Source organism: Drosophila erecta, unplaced genomic scaffold (genome assembly GCF_003286155.1).
Source record: "Drosophila erecta strain 14021-0224.00,06,07 unplaced genomic scaffold, DereRS2 tig00000000-arrow-pilon, whole genome shotgun sequence".
NCBI classification, from domain to species: domain Eukaryota; kingdom Metazoa; phylum Arthropoda; class Insecta; order Diptera; family Drosophilidae; genus Drosophila; species Drosophila erecta.
Window position 1 is genome coordinate 6,738,258 of NW_020825194.1, and position 17,551 is coordinate 6,755,808.

Sequence of the window (17,551 nt, forward strand, 5' to 3'; positions counted from 1 at the left end):
CGGGGAATAGGTGGCAACTCAGTCGCAGCTATGTTTAGTTTTTCTTCGCATTTACTATTTTGAGCGGGGTTTTTCAACTGTAAACAAAGTATTAAGTAATTTTAGTACTGTTTGCCAATTTGGTCAAAATCAACTTTCCACAGATGGACCCACAAACGTCAAAAGCGTGCAAAACGCTCAATTTTACAATAGCAAGGCGAACTGCAGAAGCTCCCGTGAAACTTGTGCCCCAAGAAGTCTCATTTTCAGGCAGTACTACTTCTTTGCAGCTGAGCAATTGCTGCCGCTTGTGTTTGGAGGAGCCGCATCCTAACCAAATGCTGGACATGACCGTCATCTACGACCAGGAGGCGGTACTGAGTTACTACGACTGCTACGAGATCTGCACCAAGGAGGACCTGCGGCAATATCCCGAAAACGAGCCACGAACCATGTGCAAGCGTTGTGCGGTGGAACTGCAATGGGCCTACGACTTTCACAAGAAAGTGGCCATTGCCAATCAGCAGCTGAGGGAGATATTTGGGTCAACCGAGGCCAATGAGGAGACGGAGCAGGAAGAAGACGAGGAGTGTGAGGCGGATATGAGTGAGGATTTATTTGTGGAGGAGCTTGATGAGAAGCAGGATGACCAGGAGATGGTGGATACCGCCGATACTGCCCACAGCTTAGAGGACATTGCGCCTCGCCATCGGCACTCGGGGAAATTCAACTGCAAGTACTGCGACAAGGAGTTCAGGAACCATTCTCGCATGGCCAAGCACCAGTTGATTCACTTGGCCAATCGTCCCAGTTTTCGGTGCAGCCAGTGCGACCGGGTTTACCTCACGAAGCAGGCGCTCAAAGTCCACGTCGATTCGAAGCACAGGCAATCTGGAGTACACTGCGACACGTGCGGCAAGGTTTTTGCCATTGCCAAAGCCCTGGAGATTCATAAACGCTATCATACCAGAGACTTTCCCTATTCCTGTGATCTCTGCGATCGTCGATTCGCACAGCGATCCCATTTGACTGTCCACCAGCAGGTTAAGCACTCTGGATCTCGTTTCATTTGCGAGTTTCCCGGCTGCCAGAAGTCCTTTACCTCGTCTTCGTCCCTCAGGAATCACGAGTGCACGCATACGGCCATGCCATTTGAGTGCGCCCACTGCCAGCAGAGCTATCCAGCTCGTAACAAGTTAGTTATCTTGTTAAACAGGTACATAATTTGAAAGTAACACTCGTTAATCAAATTTTAGACTACGCATGCACCTGGAACGTAAGCACAACATGGTGGTACAGATGGAGGACCTGGAAGAAATGCGCAAGTTTCACATAGTGCGTTCTAAGTTGGTGATGGCAAAGATTTACTCAGACCAAAAAGAAACAGATAGTGCCAAGAATGATAGCGCTGCTGTTTCCAAATAAAAAGTATTTCCAACGATTACCGAAAGTTAAATAACAATATTAATAGCCTAATTTTAGTCGAGCCAACTGAACCTATTGCTAAATTCAATCAGTCTAAATATCATGCCATTATAAAATCCGTAAAATTGCCTTACAAATATCACATTCAATTTATTTCACACGTTCCTTTGGTTATCTTACACGGATAGGGATAGATATTCACATACATATACATATAGATATTTGGTATCATAGACAAAATAAATGCTGTTAAATCTGATGGTATACAAGTTCGATCTCCGCCACAAGAATCCTTCAGTTCGACAGCGTAAGGGCTAATGGCATGGCTTTGGCCAAGGTCGTGGAGTCATCCGGATGCTGAGACGATCCAGTTGCCGTGCCCGTCGTGGTGGTGGCCACATTGCCATTGCCCGCCTCCGCTCGTTTTCTAGAAGTAATCTTTTTCCAGCCCCGCAGGAAAATTTGATTTCGATACTTGGGCGTGGTGAAGGTGTACAAGAGAGGATTAACCGCCGAGTTCAGTGGCAGCACAAAGACCACCAACCAGGCGTAGATGTCATCGGAGATGTTGTAGTTGAAGAAAACCCAGATCTTCATAACGATGATGGGCACCCAGCACAGAAAGTCCGTCAGCACGATGAAAAAGAATCGCACAGCGAATTCGCAATCCAACAGTGTGAGCGGAGTGGCACTCCTCGTCCGCCATATCGAAATGAGGAGTGCCGTGTAGAGCATCGCAATCATCACCAGCAGCAGCAGATTGACGCCCAGGAAGACGAACGCCGAGTAAAGCCAGCCCATCGGGAAGGCCTCGTGGATGTGCAATGGAAAGCCTGTTAAGTTGTTAAGTTCTTGTTAAATTTCATTTTATCATAGCAATGTCCTTACAGGTGCCGGAGTAGGATCCGTAGTAGGGTAGGGTGCTGGTCCGCCACAGAAGCACCGGCGCCACAGCCAAGCCCACGCCCGTAATCCAAATGCAGATCAGAGCCAGCCACATCACCCGACTGCCAATGCTGCGGTGGCCGCGGAAGGGATCGGCGATCAAGAGAAACCGCTCCAGCGACATGAAAGCCAGGATGAGCATCGAAACCTCCGAAGAGCTGACGGCCAGGGTACCAATCAGTGTGCACTGCCACGAGGTTATCCAGTCCAGCACAACCCTGCAGGATTTGGGCGTAACAAATGATAATCACTCAGATTCCACTTACTTGTAATACTCGTTGCGGTAGCGGTAGTCCTGCACACCAATGGTGACCAAATAGAAGCCCATCAGCATATCAGCCAGCGCTAGATTCCGAATGACCATTGTCACAGCCACATTCTCATCGCGGTAGATGAAGCGTCCCCAAAGGACCAACACATTCCCAGCTATTGTCAGGGTAGCCATCACCCAGGCGGAGTAACGTAGAACTGGCTTGCTCAGCAGATCCTGAAAGGAGCTGACTCCATCGGTGGACGGCTTGCACATTTTAACGCGCGGCGTCATCGAGCAGTAGAAGAACCGATCGTAGATGATGTACGTCAGGTTGCGCATTGAGTTGATGGCCTCGAAGTCGATGTGATCATACCGAATCCCCGTGAGATTCAGGAACGAGATATTCAGCGGCTCCATCAAACTGCGGCTGATGTGAATCGGCATTAGGGCCAGCGATCTGGAATATGGGTGAGAAATTATTATAAATATCCTAATCTTGCCTCAATTTAAGTCAGGTTTAATCCTCTTTTACTACTTGCTGATATGTTTTGTGATTTTTCAACTTAAAACAAACAAACCTTCCGAGTATACTCACAGTGCCTCCAGTCGAGTGTTGTGCAAAAATGTTTCGCCAGATAACTCCTTAATGGGATTACCGACAAGGCGGCTGTAAAAAGAAACGCACGTCTAAGAATTATTCGCACATTTAACGTTGCTCATACGCCGCGTGTGCCACGCATAATGGCCCTGCATTTGGCGCTGATAAAGCCAACGCAGTCCCGCTGGCGACTTTAAAAGTTAAAAAAACAATGTTCAGCTTGGCGCGGCTTTAAGTCAAAGCCACAACAAGTTGGCCAGGGCTTTTGAAAGTCACATAATAAAAAACCCTGGGCAGCGTAATAACGAAAATTCTTATTTAATAGCTGGCTGAGTATAAATCAGTGCGCAAACATTGTCTATCAGTGTGTGGAATAGATGCAACTGGCCGGCGCTTTATGTGCTCGCAGGAAGACTCGCATCATTCATGGCAGATAGGATGCGGCACAGTGGAGCCAAAACCACAGCTTCTGTCTTCATATATACAACTCTAAAAGTTCTTACTTCCCTTTCAACTCTTCAAGAAGCAACCCGTTTAATGACACACACTTAGTGTGGAGAAAGTTATCCTGCGTTATTATTATGCTCATCGCGTAGGGGCATAATAACTACAAGGTTTTCCATGGCTCGCGATTGGTGCGTTGGCTCCACCGTGTCACGTCCATGGGAATCGCAGCAGCTGATGCGAGATCTAAGGAACTGAATCTGATGGAGATGGTGCCGTTGATGTGGACGAGGAGGTGGGTGTGGATACTGACGTTGAGCTCCATTGCTTGCACTTGTCTGGTCAATCAATGGCTGAGCGCCAACTGTTAACAGTTTGTTTTTATGGTTTGTCGCCCAAAGACAATGGCCACGCCCCCACCCACGCCCACCGGGAGCCACCGAGCCACAGATTGCTGGTAATTGGTGGCTGGCTATAAAGTTGCATCGCGGGCTAGAGCGTAAACTAAATATTTAACTTGGCCACAAATTGAGCCGCCGAAAAATGGATCCTTCGCAGCCGGACCCAATGATTTTTATTATGTAAATTTTGAATTAATTATTGAGGAACAGGCAACTTGGATCGACTGGCCCCATAATTTTGCCAGCGCCACCAGAACGCCCAAGAAACCGCACTTAATAACTTCATAAATATCCGGCCAAGCCAGACGACACACGAGCGCAATTAACATATTTCCCTGGGAGGGCAACAAGTTGCAGTCCCGCGACTGTGGGCCTTCGCCCCAAATAAGCCCCAAGTAATGCCCATTGTTCATGGACGAGCACATCCTCCGGTGGCCACATTCACGTGGCCCATTTCGGCGGGCGTCGCAAGTGCGTCAGAATCAAAAGGCCTGAGTAAACGCTGGAGGGCCGGATGGCGGTCATTGCGCATTTAAGAAAATGACAAATAAATGTCCCTAGTTGTGCTTGTGCGCTACGTGCAAGGAGCGCAAAACCATGGCGGAGAAATATCTCCAAGTGCTGCGTTTGCTAGCTTCGAACAGGTTCATCTATACTCTATTTCCACAGTCCTGGTACAAAGAAAAATCAAGAATTTGTATGCAAGCCAGTCCCGTCTGAAAATAATCCATTTTTGCATAGGATTAGTATTTCATCTAGCAATCTTAAGGTTTATCAACTCTTATATATCCGCTCGATTCTCGCCACCTGTTAACTCATTCAACGCAACCCATTTCGCTCCAAGTGCATATTAACCAAATGATGCCATTTACGCTTCCCTTGCAAATGACACGTTTCAGTTGTGGATTCTTTTGGGGCAATGTGCTCCGCAGAGAAACTGCGGCATTTGTTGCACTGCTGCGGGGGCGGGGGTGGTGGCAAGGGGCTTATGTTGACCATAATTAACGTCACGGCCGTGTCCAGTGGACAATGCAGAACTTGTGGGTCTTTAAAGCATCCAATGGAGCATCCGAATATCTCTGTAATGACCTGTCAGTGGCTCAGTGGCTTGACAGCAGGAATCAAATTAGTGCAGCGATTTCTCAAATATTTTCGCATTCGTTTGTTTTATGGCCACGTTCCCCTTCCAAATGCCCAGGGGGTTGCTGTACCAAAGACAAAACAAATCAGCAGAAATTGCTGGAGGAAGACAGATACATGAGCAGCATTTAGATGCGTATCCGATAGATACACATACACGGACACACGGATACGCTGGCCAAAAGTAATTTTCGTGCAGTTTATTGTAGTCGATGCACATGACAAAAATTCAATTTATGAAGTATTCCTCAAAAGCGCCTCAAAGTTAAACCAATGCATTCCAAGAATATTTCGAATGTAACTAAAGATATAATTAATTAAACAACTTAAGTTTATATCAATTGGAAAGCAGCAACACAAAGCGCAAATGACAGTCATTAAGGGGCACTTTTTCTTTCCGTGTAGCTGCAAAAGTGCTACACTTGGCTGGAATGCTGGCAAATTCCTAGCACGCCAACAAAGGGCAAATTATTTGCATGGTTGAGGGGCGGGAAGGTTGCTGATGGAAAGATGGTTAGATGGTAGGATGGTAGGATGGTGAGAGGTGTCATCAACAGGCGTAAAGGATTTGCAGCTCGGATGGGGGAGTGGCAAGATCTAATGAAGCAATGACGATTGGGGAATAGCGCCCCGAGTCGATTTCAATAAACTCCTTCATTATTGGCCCACAACTTGGCCCGGAGTTGGTTACAGTTACTGGCCAAGGCTTTGGCGAAATTGTTTTCACATAAAATACAAATTTATTTGCATTTTTATTTGGTCGTAATAATGTTTGTTTATTTGTTGCGCTGCCTGCGTTGGCCAGAAGTCAAAGTCCCAAAAGATACAAAAATGCCACAGCCAAAGTTCGGTTTTGTATTTTAGCCAATCTGGTCAAGAGTGGTATGTGCTGTGTGTGGTGGGTCCGTTATCATCCTTGATATGCTGATGTATGTATATCTGCTGGATGGGTTTTGGTAAATTTATTAAGGCCACAGCTTGATGCTAGACGATGGATGCTGAGCTGCCCGAGACATTTATTGAATATGCCATTGATATATGGTTATGAAAGCAACCAGAAAGCTACATTCGATTCCTATTCCTATTCCTATTCCAGCCACACACACATTCAGAAGCCGCGCTTAAAGCACTTAAACAGCACGATGGTGGGCAGTCTTAAATATTGAGCATACGCCACGTTGTCTGAGGCCCATCAAATTCCTTCCTCAAAGCGTTAAACAATTTGTTTTCGCTTTTACGACTGCCGTTTATAGATTCCCCCTCTAACTTTAGAGTCTGCTATTGCTTTCATCAAAATAAACTATGGCCATAAAGGTTAGATTAGTTGGCCCAAGGGGTGAACTTTTTTATACAGCGGGCGTGGTCAAGTTCATAAAAATATTTCTATCCTTGCAATTGTAGGGAGTTCCTTGGTTAAGCAGCCAGCAGCCAACTTTTCTATCCCTTGTGATTATTTATCTGTCTGTGGGCCCAAAAGTTTTCAACTTTAATATTTCATAAACAGAGTGAGGGGCGTATTTCGTATATGTAATTGCGCATTAATGAACTCAAAATTAATATCATTGAATACGATTTCGAATCACAAAGCAAGTGTGCAGTGTGGTTGGGCCTGAAATCCTTTGCCAAATTAGGATTTACTTTGGCGGCATTCGTGCGGCTTTGTGCTCGCTGCTGATTCTTTGACCAGAGCTCGAGTTCATTAACTTCTGTCGCAGCATTATTCGTATTATTATGCTAATTAGCTCTGTGGGCCATAACTCATGCTTAGTGTCGGTGTTAAACTTTCAGAAATCCGCCCAAACCATTCGGTATACTCACATATCTCGCATATTTGCTAGATTCGCAAAGGCTCGTCCGTGGATGTGCGTTATGAGGTTGTGCTGCAGATCCCTGCGAATAAATAATGATAATAGTAAATACTAAACGGAGAATACAACTAACTAAGCTAATCCCTCGCTAATGTCCTTGTACAGTATCTTTTCTGGAACTTCCCATATGCTGCAAATCACCAGATAAATTGCCAACACATACAAGTATGATGTGATGATGGGCACAAATATTGGGACACAATTTATCCCATCTAAATCTCATCGCTCCCTCGTTTCCACTCGTTGCCACTGTCTGTAAAGGTTAACACATTTATTTACGTTGGGCAATTTGGGTAACTGATTTATTTTCAGTTAGCAGCAAGCCGTCGGCCACCCAGACGACCCATTGACTTATATTGTCAGCTATTGATGCATAAATTAATGATTATGTATGCTCCGCCAGTCGGGGATTTGACATTTGGGAAGACCCCTGAAAAATACTTATAAATTCTTGTCGCTGCCTCGACTCTCTTTTGTATTTTACTAAAAAATTAAATGAATCTATTTATGAGCGGAAACCTTTTTCCAAGGGTATATCTATCTTCGGTCATCCGCTTTACTTTTTTCGCCTTGTCACTCTTCGTTTAAATATTTGTTTAGCATATGTTGTTTGCCTACACAGTAAAAGTGTCAATTTATGGTTATTTGTGCATAAATTCCATTGTTTTTGCTTTGCCGGTAAGAAGGTGTCCAAGTATCGCATATCCACCTCAGTGCCATGTCAACAGTGCGTATACGCAATGTCCCAGTCTTGTTTCTACCGCCTCAGCAACAATGTAACCCACATAAATCTATCGAAAGAAACAAGTGAAAAAATCCGACTGAAAACGAACGAAAGCAAAATGCAACGAAGAGTAAAAATTACGCATACGCACCATAAAATCTAAGTACAACATATTTCAATAGACTTTTCGACACTTGCCGGCATCTTTTCGCATTTTTTCTTCTTTTCTTGTGGGTGGGTGAAAAGTTGATTGTTTTACTTACAGCAAATGTAAATTATCCAATTGCGAAAAAGTTTCCTCGCCAATGTATTCGATTCGATTGAAATCCAAATAGCTGTAAAAGTAAAGAGATATTTATGCAGGCATCCAACAATCTGGCTAAGCTGTAGGCCTAGTTTTTGTTTGTATACTTAGGGATCTATGTTCTAAGACTGCGCTAAGCTTTTTGTGTGGGCAAGTGAGGAATGTTTGCCTGGGCAGACGGAAGATAATCAAAGTTGTTGCAGGGCGACTGGAAATGGCTTTAAGAAATTAAATCAAAGTGTCCTTAGCAGTAAAGGGAATCATTTAAATTGCAGCAGTTAAGCTAGGTGAACACCACTTTATGCGAGCTAAAAACTTCAATGTTGCACCCCTAAAGCGTGAACTTCAAAACGCGAGTAAACACGGAGGAACACTAAAGGACATCAAACGGACACTTTGGGAGCCAAGTGAGTGCAACCAGGCTGACCACATTGTGTGAGTCCTTAGCGGAATCACCGAGCAATCCAGCAATCCAGCAACCCAGCAGTCCGGCAGGACACCCAATACCCGAGTAACCCAATGAGCGGTTGCACCAGCAGCTTTTAGCAGCATTTTACGCTTGAATACATCAGCGGGAGCTGCTCGTCCGCAAAGCGTACCGATTCCCTTTCAGTTTTTAATCTAGCAAATAGAAGAGCGACTTCCAATTCGATTTACTCACACTTCGTAGAGCGACGGGATTTTCGGCAGCTGCACATTGCGCAGAGTGAGGCGATTCCTGCTCAGCACCAGCCACTCCAATCGTCTGAAGAAGCGCAGCTGCTCCATGGGCAGGTGGTGCAGGTGGTTGTTCACCAGGAACAGCCACTGGAGGCTGTGCAGCCCGAGGAAGACGCCATGGGGCAGGTGGCTGACGTTGTTGTGGCTCAGCTCCAGGCGCTCCAGGTGAAATAGGCCACTGAAGCTGCCCAGCGGGACACGTGATATGTTGTTGTACTTTAGCGTCCTGAAGGAGGTGGGAAACAAACAGGTGAGGCAAGTGTTGACTGGATTGATTTTACTTTACTTCGGAAATACTTGACTATCTTTACTTACAGCTTCTGCAGACGCGTCAAATTGGCAAAGATACTGTCTCGCAGGGTGAGATTGTTGCGGATGATGATCAGATTGGTGACCTCCGAGCTGAGACGCGGAAAGCGACGCAGTTTCGCATAGCGACCGCAGTAGAGGATTGTTCGCTGGCCGCACTGACAGGCCTTCGGATATGTGACGATATCTGGGGTGACACAAACAAGTTATAACACTTCTTTTGGCATACTGTGTGATTGGGGCATCCACTCACCACAAGTCATGTTTAAGGTTAGGCTCTGATTCCGCGGCGCCATCGGCGTGGACAAATCCGCGCCGCTCGCATTCGAAGCGGAGGAGATTAGGCGCTGTTGCTTCTTTTCAATCGCATTACGCACAATCTTGTCGGCAATCTCCTTGCTGCCATAGAGGAGTCCGCACTCCACCGGATTCTCGTCGCTGCTGTCGGCGCAATCGTGCCGACTGTCGCACATCTGGCGCCTTGGAACGCACAGCGTGCCGTTGTCGCAGGCGAAGCTGGCGGCGGGGCAGGGTCCTGGGGCAAGGACAACGCAGCGAGCAGATCCCAAATTAATTATCACTCAAGGACAGCTGGGCATATTGCATTTGAGACGCTAGTTTCTTGACATCTTGGCAGTGATTTTAACCGATACATACGAAACATATGTATATCTTAAAAATGCCTAATCTTTGGGTAACCATCTTTACCTTTATGACACTTGTGTGTGTTTAGTTTGAACCTTTGATAATTTCCTAGCCCACACTGCGTATGAGTAATTATGCTAGTCTCTGACAAACAACTTAATTGTCATAAGCTCCATCAAAAAAAGGGATTTCAGTTTATGGTTCGACTTTTGTCAACACATGACAATTAAACTTAATGTGCAACAAAGTTGTGCCTGTCGTTTCTTTGATTTTTGAGAGCTTGGCTTTGTTAACAATTTGTGTTCTCAAGCGTTTAAATCAAGTACATGAATCGAAACGATTGCCTTAAAGAAATTAATGTGCCATTGTAGCTAATTTAACTTCAAAAGTTGAGCTAAGTTTCAGAAATTGACATTTCTTGCTCTTGAAATTAAATTATACCAAGACATTTTCTGCCTGAATGCCTACAACTTTTTTGGGTAATTGTCGTAAAACGAAATGGCATTCTTGTTTTGCATTTTATCATTTTTACGATTTGTTTGGGTACCACCACGCGTTGTTGTCCTTCCGAAAATTGAGCAATTCAAATTACTAGATTATGGAACATAGTTCGTTAGACAAATGAGCAAATAAAACTCGAAGTGGAGCACCTTGAGCAGCTTTTAATCCGATTGCACGGATTGCGTCAGAAACATATTTTTCTGGCCTGCCCTCTCATTTATCTCACAAAAACTTTACCCTTACACGGTTGCCATGGTAAATGGTTTTAATTAAATTAAATTAAATTAAGCTGAAATTCTTTACATTTTCAATAAATTTGGTTTGATCTACCGCCTTTTGAGTAAATTGAATCATTCAAGTGCTAAGCCTTAAGCCAAAGTGCATTTCCTCCGGCATAATAGCCATATGATTCACATGAAGCTGCACAAATTTATTTCCTCATATCGTTTTCCATATATGCACATACATACTCGTACATATGTGTAACTTCATTAGGAAGGACTCGTCCACAAAAGCATTGTGCATTAGGCGAGACTTTCAATTTCATTGTGTCCATGACAAGGACACATGCTCACGCACAAATCCTGGCTCCTGAGGCATCTATCTCCGCAGTTTCCCTCATTAAATTTGCTACACACTGGCTGATTTAAACCTAAGCCGGACAAATTGTATCTGGCAGATAAATAATTTGTGGTGATGCATGTAGTCGGAATGCGAGGCGACAAAACGACAAAAGGGCATAAATCAAACATGTTTCGCCTATATTCCATAGCTGCCTATGGCAAATCAATACGCAAATTGGCATAAAAAATATAATATTCAGGCAGCAGAGAGCAGCGCGAATTTCTCGATATTGATACTCGTAAAAGAAGATAAAAGCCTCGAACGAGGAAGCAAAACATTCAGGACCAAAGGCCCAAATATATTTATTTATACTCATACTTCAATGGATCCATGGATGTGCGAAAATTGTTTTGCGCTCAAGACAAAGTTTGTGCCGTACTCGTATTTATTTTTTTATGGTCAGCCGCTTGTTCTTTTTTGTTGCCTTATTTTTTATCGCATTATACAATAAATTACTTTCAAATACTTTTGAGCATAAAATTTATGGCCATTTTGCAGCTTGGAATTTGATTTTGGTTTTTGCTTGGCCCGAATGAAACCCTTTAAGGATACACAAGTATATACGTACTTACAGCAGCTCAAGAATGTTGAACTAAATAGTTTTGAAGGAACTTTAAGTAATGCCTCAAATAATATAAGTAAGAAACTGGAGTTGAATCTGAAGGATACAACCTGCTTTCAGAAGCCATTCACATAGTTGAGCGAATGATGGAGTTTTGAAAGGATAACGCATTGAGGACTCACCCAGACTCAAGTAAAATATCACGGCGGCCAGCAGAAGGACGACGGTCATCAGACAGACGCCTACGGCGATGCTCCTCCCGTAGACCATTGCGATTTATCGGTTCGGTCCTGTTTTGCACGCTCGCTTATCTAATTACTTGGCCACCATGGCTGCACTGGCTCCTTGACCGAGTTCATCATTAGGAGCACTCAATTCCCACTCCGGCCACGCCCCCACAACGAGCAGAAACAACAGCAGCAGCAGCAGCCGTTGCGGTGCTGACTCATTGAGTTTTTATATTATTATTTCTCGTCTTTTTGTTGTTTTTTTTTTTGTTAATTTCTTGTCACTTCATTTGGCTAATGTTCACAGCTCGTGGAGAAGAGTTTTAAGTGCCAGGATTACACAGCAGATGAAGCGGAAGGAGGACGACGCCAGGAGGATCGGGAGTGGGAGTTCAAAATTAATATTTTGGATGGCAAGTGCTTTCCACTTGGTGGGGTTTCGATTTCAGCGTTTCGGCGCTGGATAAAATTGATTTGGTGTCCATAAAATACGAGTATATGCATAAAGTGCCACTTTGACAGCCGTCGAGCTTAAGTTTCACAACGGATTAAAGTTATTGTGGGATTAAATGTATCAAAAATATTCATTTAAGCGTCTGAAAGCTGCTTTAATAAGTTGGGGTTGCATTAAATAGTGCTCATTTGTAATACAAGAAAAACCTAGAGATACGTAAAGAGGAAGTCATAAAGCTTGCCCCGCTGAGTCTGGCAAATCGAAATGAATAATTTCAGTTGGCTCCAGACGCATGGTTCTATTTTTAAGTGCCCACTTTATTCCCCGATTTATGCAAGACATTAAGCCAAACTCAAGGTTACGAGGTTTGCCAAATGTACTACGAAATGGAAGTGCAATATGTGACCGGCATTAGGGGCCCGGTTTTCCGGAGCATTTCTTGTCCGGCTGATTAAATTCCGCCTAATTGAGTCGGTGGCTGTGGGGCTGTGCCGCCCAGGAGGGCTCAAGGTCAGTCGGAGACAAATCATAATTTCCGCAAAAGGTCACATTGTCTCTGCGATGCATGATCCCCAAAAACTAAAAACTGGGACTCTCATTATCGCAATCATCGCAATTGAACATCATTTGGTGTGGAAAACGGGCCATAAAAACGGAGCCTTCCTTCGTTCCTTCGTTTGCTGCCGGGCCACTTAATGCTCCCTCGACCACTTTGCAGATTGTGTCAATGCGATAGGATGCCCCCCAGAAAAAAAAAAAAATAAGAAAAAACCAGACCATTCAAATGTGTGTTCCTTTGCCTCTTTATTTCTATAAGGACCACTTTCACTGACCCGCGTGCACGGGGCAGACACTTTTTGAAAATCGAAAGTCGCGCGCGCCTCGCCAGGAAGTCCTTCTTGGGGATGCGACGGATATCGACAAGGACAAGAGGACCAAACGCGTTCGAGCACAGCGGCCAACTGATGTTGGTGGCAGCATGTGTTGCTGATTTTGTTTTCCTCCGCCAAAAGAAAAGCGGCCGAGCAGCTTCGTGTGGCACAGGACTTCGGCTGACCGTTCAGTTCAGTTGCGGAAAATTCGTGGTGCTTCCCCAAAAGAACCACAAAAGTAAATACAGACAGTTCGTTTCGAGTTTTAAAGAGAAAATCATAAAAATGTATTTATTAGCTAATTAGATATAATGCAATTAGAATTTGTTCTAAATCGTTTTTAGTTTAAAGTTAATAGTAATGTATAATATTCAATAAATTGCATTTCCGTTGGTGTTCTGTAGTTCACTATCAGTTTGTGTAAATATTAAATATTGCTAATTAAAAACATAATACATAGAAGCGACTTGTGGGTTGTGTTTTAGTTTTACGCTAGTAATCATATACGAATGCGTGATACCTTTGCATTTGTTTATGTTTCGGTCTTTTGTTTCGATATATGCGGTGGCTAAGGCTAAGCACTTTAAAAGTTAAACTTTTCAACAAAGCATTGCTAATTTGATTTTTAAAGCTGCGCTAATTGCTAAGTACAATAAGTTTTGTGTAATTCGAATTGTGAATTCTAGAATGAATAATTCTGTGGGAGACAAATCACTAAGTGCACTACTTATACATTAGAAAGGCGTTTTTAAATTACGATACTCTCGAATTATTGCAACAATTAAAATTCATTGTCAAATTAACAACTAATGGCGAATTGTAGAGATTGGAAAGGGTTTTTGTTAACATGTAGACTAGCAGCAAAAATTAAACAAAAGTATAGCACACAAAATTAAGATTAGGTCATGTGAATATGCCCTCATTAACTAATTTAAAATACAAAGTACAGTACAGAATGTGGATACATAAATGGGCTGTGTTTTCAAATTTGTAACACATATCATTGCATTAAGAGATCCATAAAGTGTGTGATTGGAATGTAAACATACTAAGACAATAATCAAGCACGTTAATCATTGTAAATTTCGTAAGAATATTGTTTAAAATTGTGATATTCATAAGGAATCCATTTCGTGTCAACTCCATTATGCATTCAAGATATGTTCATCAATTTGTTCCCAAAAACATTATTTTGTTGGAGGAGAAATACGTTTAGAAAAATAGTTTCAGGCCCTAGGGTGTGTGTGTGTGTGTGTGTGACTTAAACCCACACGCCATGAGGATTTTTACTGGTTGGAACCGCCGTTTCAAGTTGCCTGGGCGAACCGATGATCCGCCGGCTGCTGCCCTGCTTGTTGGGTCCTTCCAACAGGTGCTTGATCTCCTCCGTAGTGGTCACAGTCAGACTCTGCAAATTCACCTCCTTCATCTCGTTGACCAGCTGCTCCACCTGCCGCTTCTTGTCGGCAATGGCATGCTCGATCATCAGCAGTTCCTTTTTCAAACTATCTGCGGTTTTGTTCGAAGTGTCAGTGTTGTGCAGGGCCTGATCGATTTCGCTCTGAATGCGCTCCATTTCCATTAGGAAGTCTCGCTCCACAGTTTGCCTGAAGCAATCAAGAAGCGTAAGCAAACACACATGATGCAAATATCTTGGTATGCACTCACCTATTGGTTTGCTGCTGCTGTTGCTGCTCCAGCTCAATGTCATCCATCAGCAAGCGCATTTTATTCTTGCATTGCAGCAGCTCTGTTTCGCAATTGGCCAGCTTGGATCGCAGTAGGGCAATTTCCGATTTCAAAGTCTTCTCCTGCTGTTTGACCAGTTCGTTTTCCTCCTCCACATACTGCAGAGTCTGGAGCTGTTCGCTGCCCTGCCGAAAGATTTGATCCGCCTTGGAAATCTCACGCGAAATGGTGTCCAGCTCATGGGCGTGGTCGCGTTCTTTGCTTTCCAAATATACTATTTCCGTATCGAACTAAGCAGTTAAAATAATAATGAAATGTTAACATTGCAAGCCAATTTAGAATCTTGAATATTTGGTACCTTTTGCAATTCCATTTGCTGGGCTGTGATCTTTTCACGCTGAAACTTGATGAGCTGCAGCAAATCGTTATACTGCGTGGTCTGGAACATGGGCTCACCCTCCTCCATGGCCTGGCTGTTATTGTTGATGCTGTTATTGTTGTGGCTGCTGTGCTGATCGTAGTCGCTGAGGAATGGATTCGTCGAGGAGGAGGCATTGGACATGGTGTCCGCATTGCTGCTGGCCAAACGCTGGCCCTGGCACATGGGACTGTTTCTCGGGGGTGGCGGGTCACGATATGGAGGTGGGACTAGGGCTCCATTCGCGGAAATCGTCGGCGTTTGCTTGTACAGCTCCGGTGAGTTATTATTGTTATTGATATTATTGTTATTATTGTTGTAGTACATCTCGTTGGGACTGGAGCGTCGCAGTTCATTGCTGGATTTGCTCAGCTGGCTGTATATATGCTGATTACTGCTGCTGTTATTGTTGTAGAAGTCATTGTAACCATTTGCAGGCGCGGGTGCATTGCTACCCGTGCTGGTCATGTCCAGCGGATTTGACAGCGATTTCTCGTGCTTCGGCACTAGTGGCGCCACATTATTGTTATCCTGCGGTGTCAGCTGCTCCTGTGGTGGACTTGCCGGTAGTGCTCCTACGGTCGGTGGTTGAGACTGCAATTGCTGCTGCTGAGGAACGCCCTTGACTATGCCAATGTTGTCAAACTGCTTGGCATCGTAGCCCCTGAAAGACAAAAACTTCGTCAGTTGAGGGTAGCCACAGAGGTGAATATTAAAACGCAGTTTGCTAGCTTATTAACAATTAGGGCTAGGTAAGCGCTTTAAGGGATAGTTTTCCAACTAATTGACACATAAAAAGCACCCACCCAAAACTTTTTTTCAATTCCTTTGTGCGGTAGCTGAGTTCCACGTTCGACTTTTGCTTTTGCAAAGTGGGCGCTGGCTTATTATTGTTATTGTTGTTCGGCCCCAGCGGCTTTTTCGTTGTCATCACAGCATAGTTGTTGTTGTTATTATTATTATTGTTCTGCTGTTGCTGCTGTTGTTGCTGCTGCTGCTGCTGTTGCGTTTTGTTTTCCGAACGTTGTAATATAAACTGCACATCATTTGCATACTCGCCCCATTTGAGCAGCAGCTTCATTGGATTCTCATTGGGGGCCAAGTGGCGCTCGTTGTTGCGCCACCTTTCGATTAAAGTGAATCTTCCCACCTTTCCGGTGGCATGGGCCAAAGCAAAAACCACATCCTGTGGAAAATGAAATTATAATTAGTTCAAAATGAATACCAAAACAGAGCGCATACAGTGCGGTACACACTAATAGTATCTATTGCTATTATGTTGACCTCGACTGTAGCTCACATACCTGACATGTGGTGTTCACTGTAACGCCGCACACTATCCGCTGAATGCCCTCGACCCAAACTTTCAGCTCCATTCCGGCTAATTGTCGTAGAGTCTCTAAAGATCGGCCAATTATTTCTGTTTCTTGGCGTTTCTGCTACCAGAAAATTGCTTTCTTGTGCCGCTCCAGCTGCAAATGGGGTTCTACTAATGGTTTTTGGCGCTTGACTGGCGTTCTGCTGTCGCGCAGCCAGCGAAGCGTGTTAGCTGCACTCCGCCTTTCCAATTTTCCGTCTGCTTTTCCCCAACCCCACTCTTCCTCGCCTGTTTTTCTTTTTTTTTTTGCTTAATTTTCCGATCACAGCTTCTGCTTCTTCTTCACTTGCACTTATTCATAGCAACAACAGGAACAACAACAACACGACTAGTTCCATACACTTGCATGTGTGTTTGCTGGGCGTGCGGGTATGCGCGTGTGTGTGTGAGCTGGAAAAATTCTGATTCACTTTTCGGATTTCCGATTTTGTGTTTACTTTTGTACTTCCGGTGGTCTAGCTCCGTGGCTTTTCACTTTATAGTAGGCACGGTGCTTTTGTTATGGAGCAGCTGCACTGCTTTTGATTTGATTTCACGGATTTTCAACGGTTTTTAAACTAAATATTAAAGGCAAACATTGTTGTTGGCATGGGCATCCAGTCGATGCCAAAAATCGATTGCACCAGCAGCCAACCAGGGCTGGCCAAGCATGTGTTTTTCGAGCTATCGATAACAATGCTAATTGGGAATGCATTTGGCTGTAACAGGTACTTGTTCTTATTTGAAAAAGTTTTATTTTCTCTGGTATTAGGTACTTGTGCTTATTATTAAAAAATTTGTATTGTAATATTGTCTCTTCTTGAATTATCGCATAAAAATTTGTGCACTACCAATTGAATAATTTATAATTTCCAAACAAAACTCAGTTTCTCCTAACATCTTTCGATGCAAACGTATTTTTGTTTCTATGAATTACATTTTGGATAACCACCTTTTACCAGATAGTGAGTGCATATTGAAGTGCAAAATGTCATAGAACCTTGTTGGAAATTTAATTACATTTTGTAATTTAAAAAATATAATTAACAGAAAAGCTTATTTGATTTGTCGACTTCAGTATTTTTCTAGAAC

The 17,551-nt window shown here is 43.8% G+C and overlaps 3 protein-coding genes across 3 annotated transcripts; 1 reads left to right on the plus strand and 2 right to left on the minus strand.

Annotated features, from left to right (window-relative positions):
- The first annotated feature begins 1 nt into the window (after position 1).
- LOC6554578 (zinc finger protein 32) lies at positions 2-1,606 on the plus strand. Its single transcript, XM_026984071.1, has 3 exons — positions 2-88; positions 144-1,174; positions 1,236-1,606. Exons 2-3 carry the CDS (start codon positions 144-146, stop codon positions 1,402-1,404), a joined length of 1,200 nt encoding a protein of 399 aa, XP_026839872.1. The 5' UTR covers positions 2-88; the 3' UTR covers positions 1,405-1,606.
- Positions 1,607-1,698: 92 nt separating this feature from the next.
- Positions 1,699-11,712, minus strand: LOC6554579 (relaxin receptor 2). The gene is made up of 10 exons (XM_001981731.3): positions 11,625-11,712; positions 9,364-9,645; positions 9,117-9,297; positions 8,743-9,027; positions 8,041-8,112; positions 7,004-7,075; positions 3,198-3,269; positions 2,616-3,059; positions 2,293-2,567; positions 1,699-2,237 (listed from the first exon to the last, which is right to left on the minus strand). Exons 1-10 carry the CDS (start codon positions 11,710-11,712, stop codon positions 1,699-1,701), a joined length of 2,310 nt encoding a protein of 769 aa, XP_001981767.1.
- Positions 11,713-13,318: 1,606 nt separating this feature from the next.
- LOC6554580 (putative uncharacterized protein DDB_G0286901) lies at positions 13,319-17,142 on the minus strand. The gene is made up of 5 exons (XM_001981732.3): positions 16,407-17,142; positions 15,909-16,288; positions 15,043-15,766; positions 14,664-14,974; positions 13,319-14,602 (listed from the first exon to the last, which is right to left on the minus strand). The coding sequence occupies exons 1-5, from the start codon at positions 16,476-16,478 to the stop codon at positions 14,257-14,259; spliced, it is 1,833 nt and encodes a 610-aa protein (XP_001981768.1). The 5' UTR covers positions 16,479-17,142; the 3' UTR covers positions 13,319-14,256.
- Positions 17,143-17,551: the final 409 nt, after the last annotated feature.

Coding starts and splice junctions, on each gene's coding strand:
- LOC6554578 (XM_026984071.1), top strand. CDS start 144: ATGGACCCACAAACGTCAAAAGCGTGCAAAACGCTCAATTTTACAATA. Junction 1,175..1,235: donor AGCTATCCAGCTCGTAACAA/GTTAGTTATCTT, acceptor ATCAAATTTTAG/ACTACGCATGCACCTGGAAC.
- LOC6554579 (XM_001981731.3), bottom strand. CDS start 11,712: ATGGTCTACGGGAGGAGCATCGCCGTAGGCGTCTGTCTGATGACCGTC. Junction 9,028..9,116: donor TTGACGCGTCTGCAGAAGCT/GTAAGTAAAGAT, acceptor CACCTCCTTCAG/GACGCTAAAGTACAACAACA. Junction 8,113..8,742: donor ATCCCGTCGCTCTACGAAGT/GTGAGTAAATCG, acceptor TTACTTTTACAG/CTATTTGGATTTCAATCGAA.
- LOC6554580 (XM_001981732.3), bottom strand. CDS start 16,478: ATGGAGCTGAAAGTTTGGGTCGAGGGCATTCAGCGGATAGTGTGCGGC. Junction 14,975..15,042: donor AGCAAATGGAATTGCAAAAG/GTACCAAATATT, acceptor TTAACTGCTTAG/TTCGATACGGAAATAGTATA. Junction 14,603..14,663: donor CAGCAGCAGCAAACCAATAG/GTGAGTGCATAC, acceptor TGATTGCTTCAG/GCAAACTGTGGAGCGAGACT.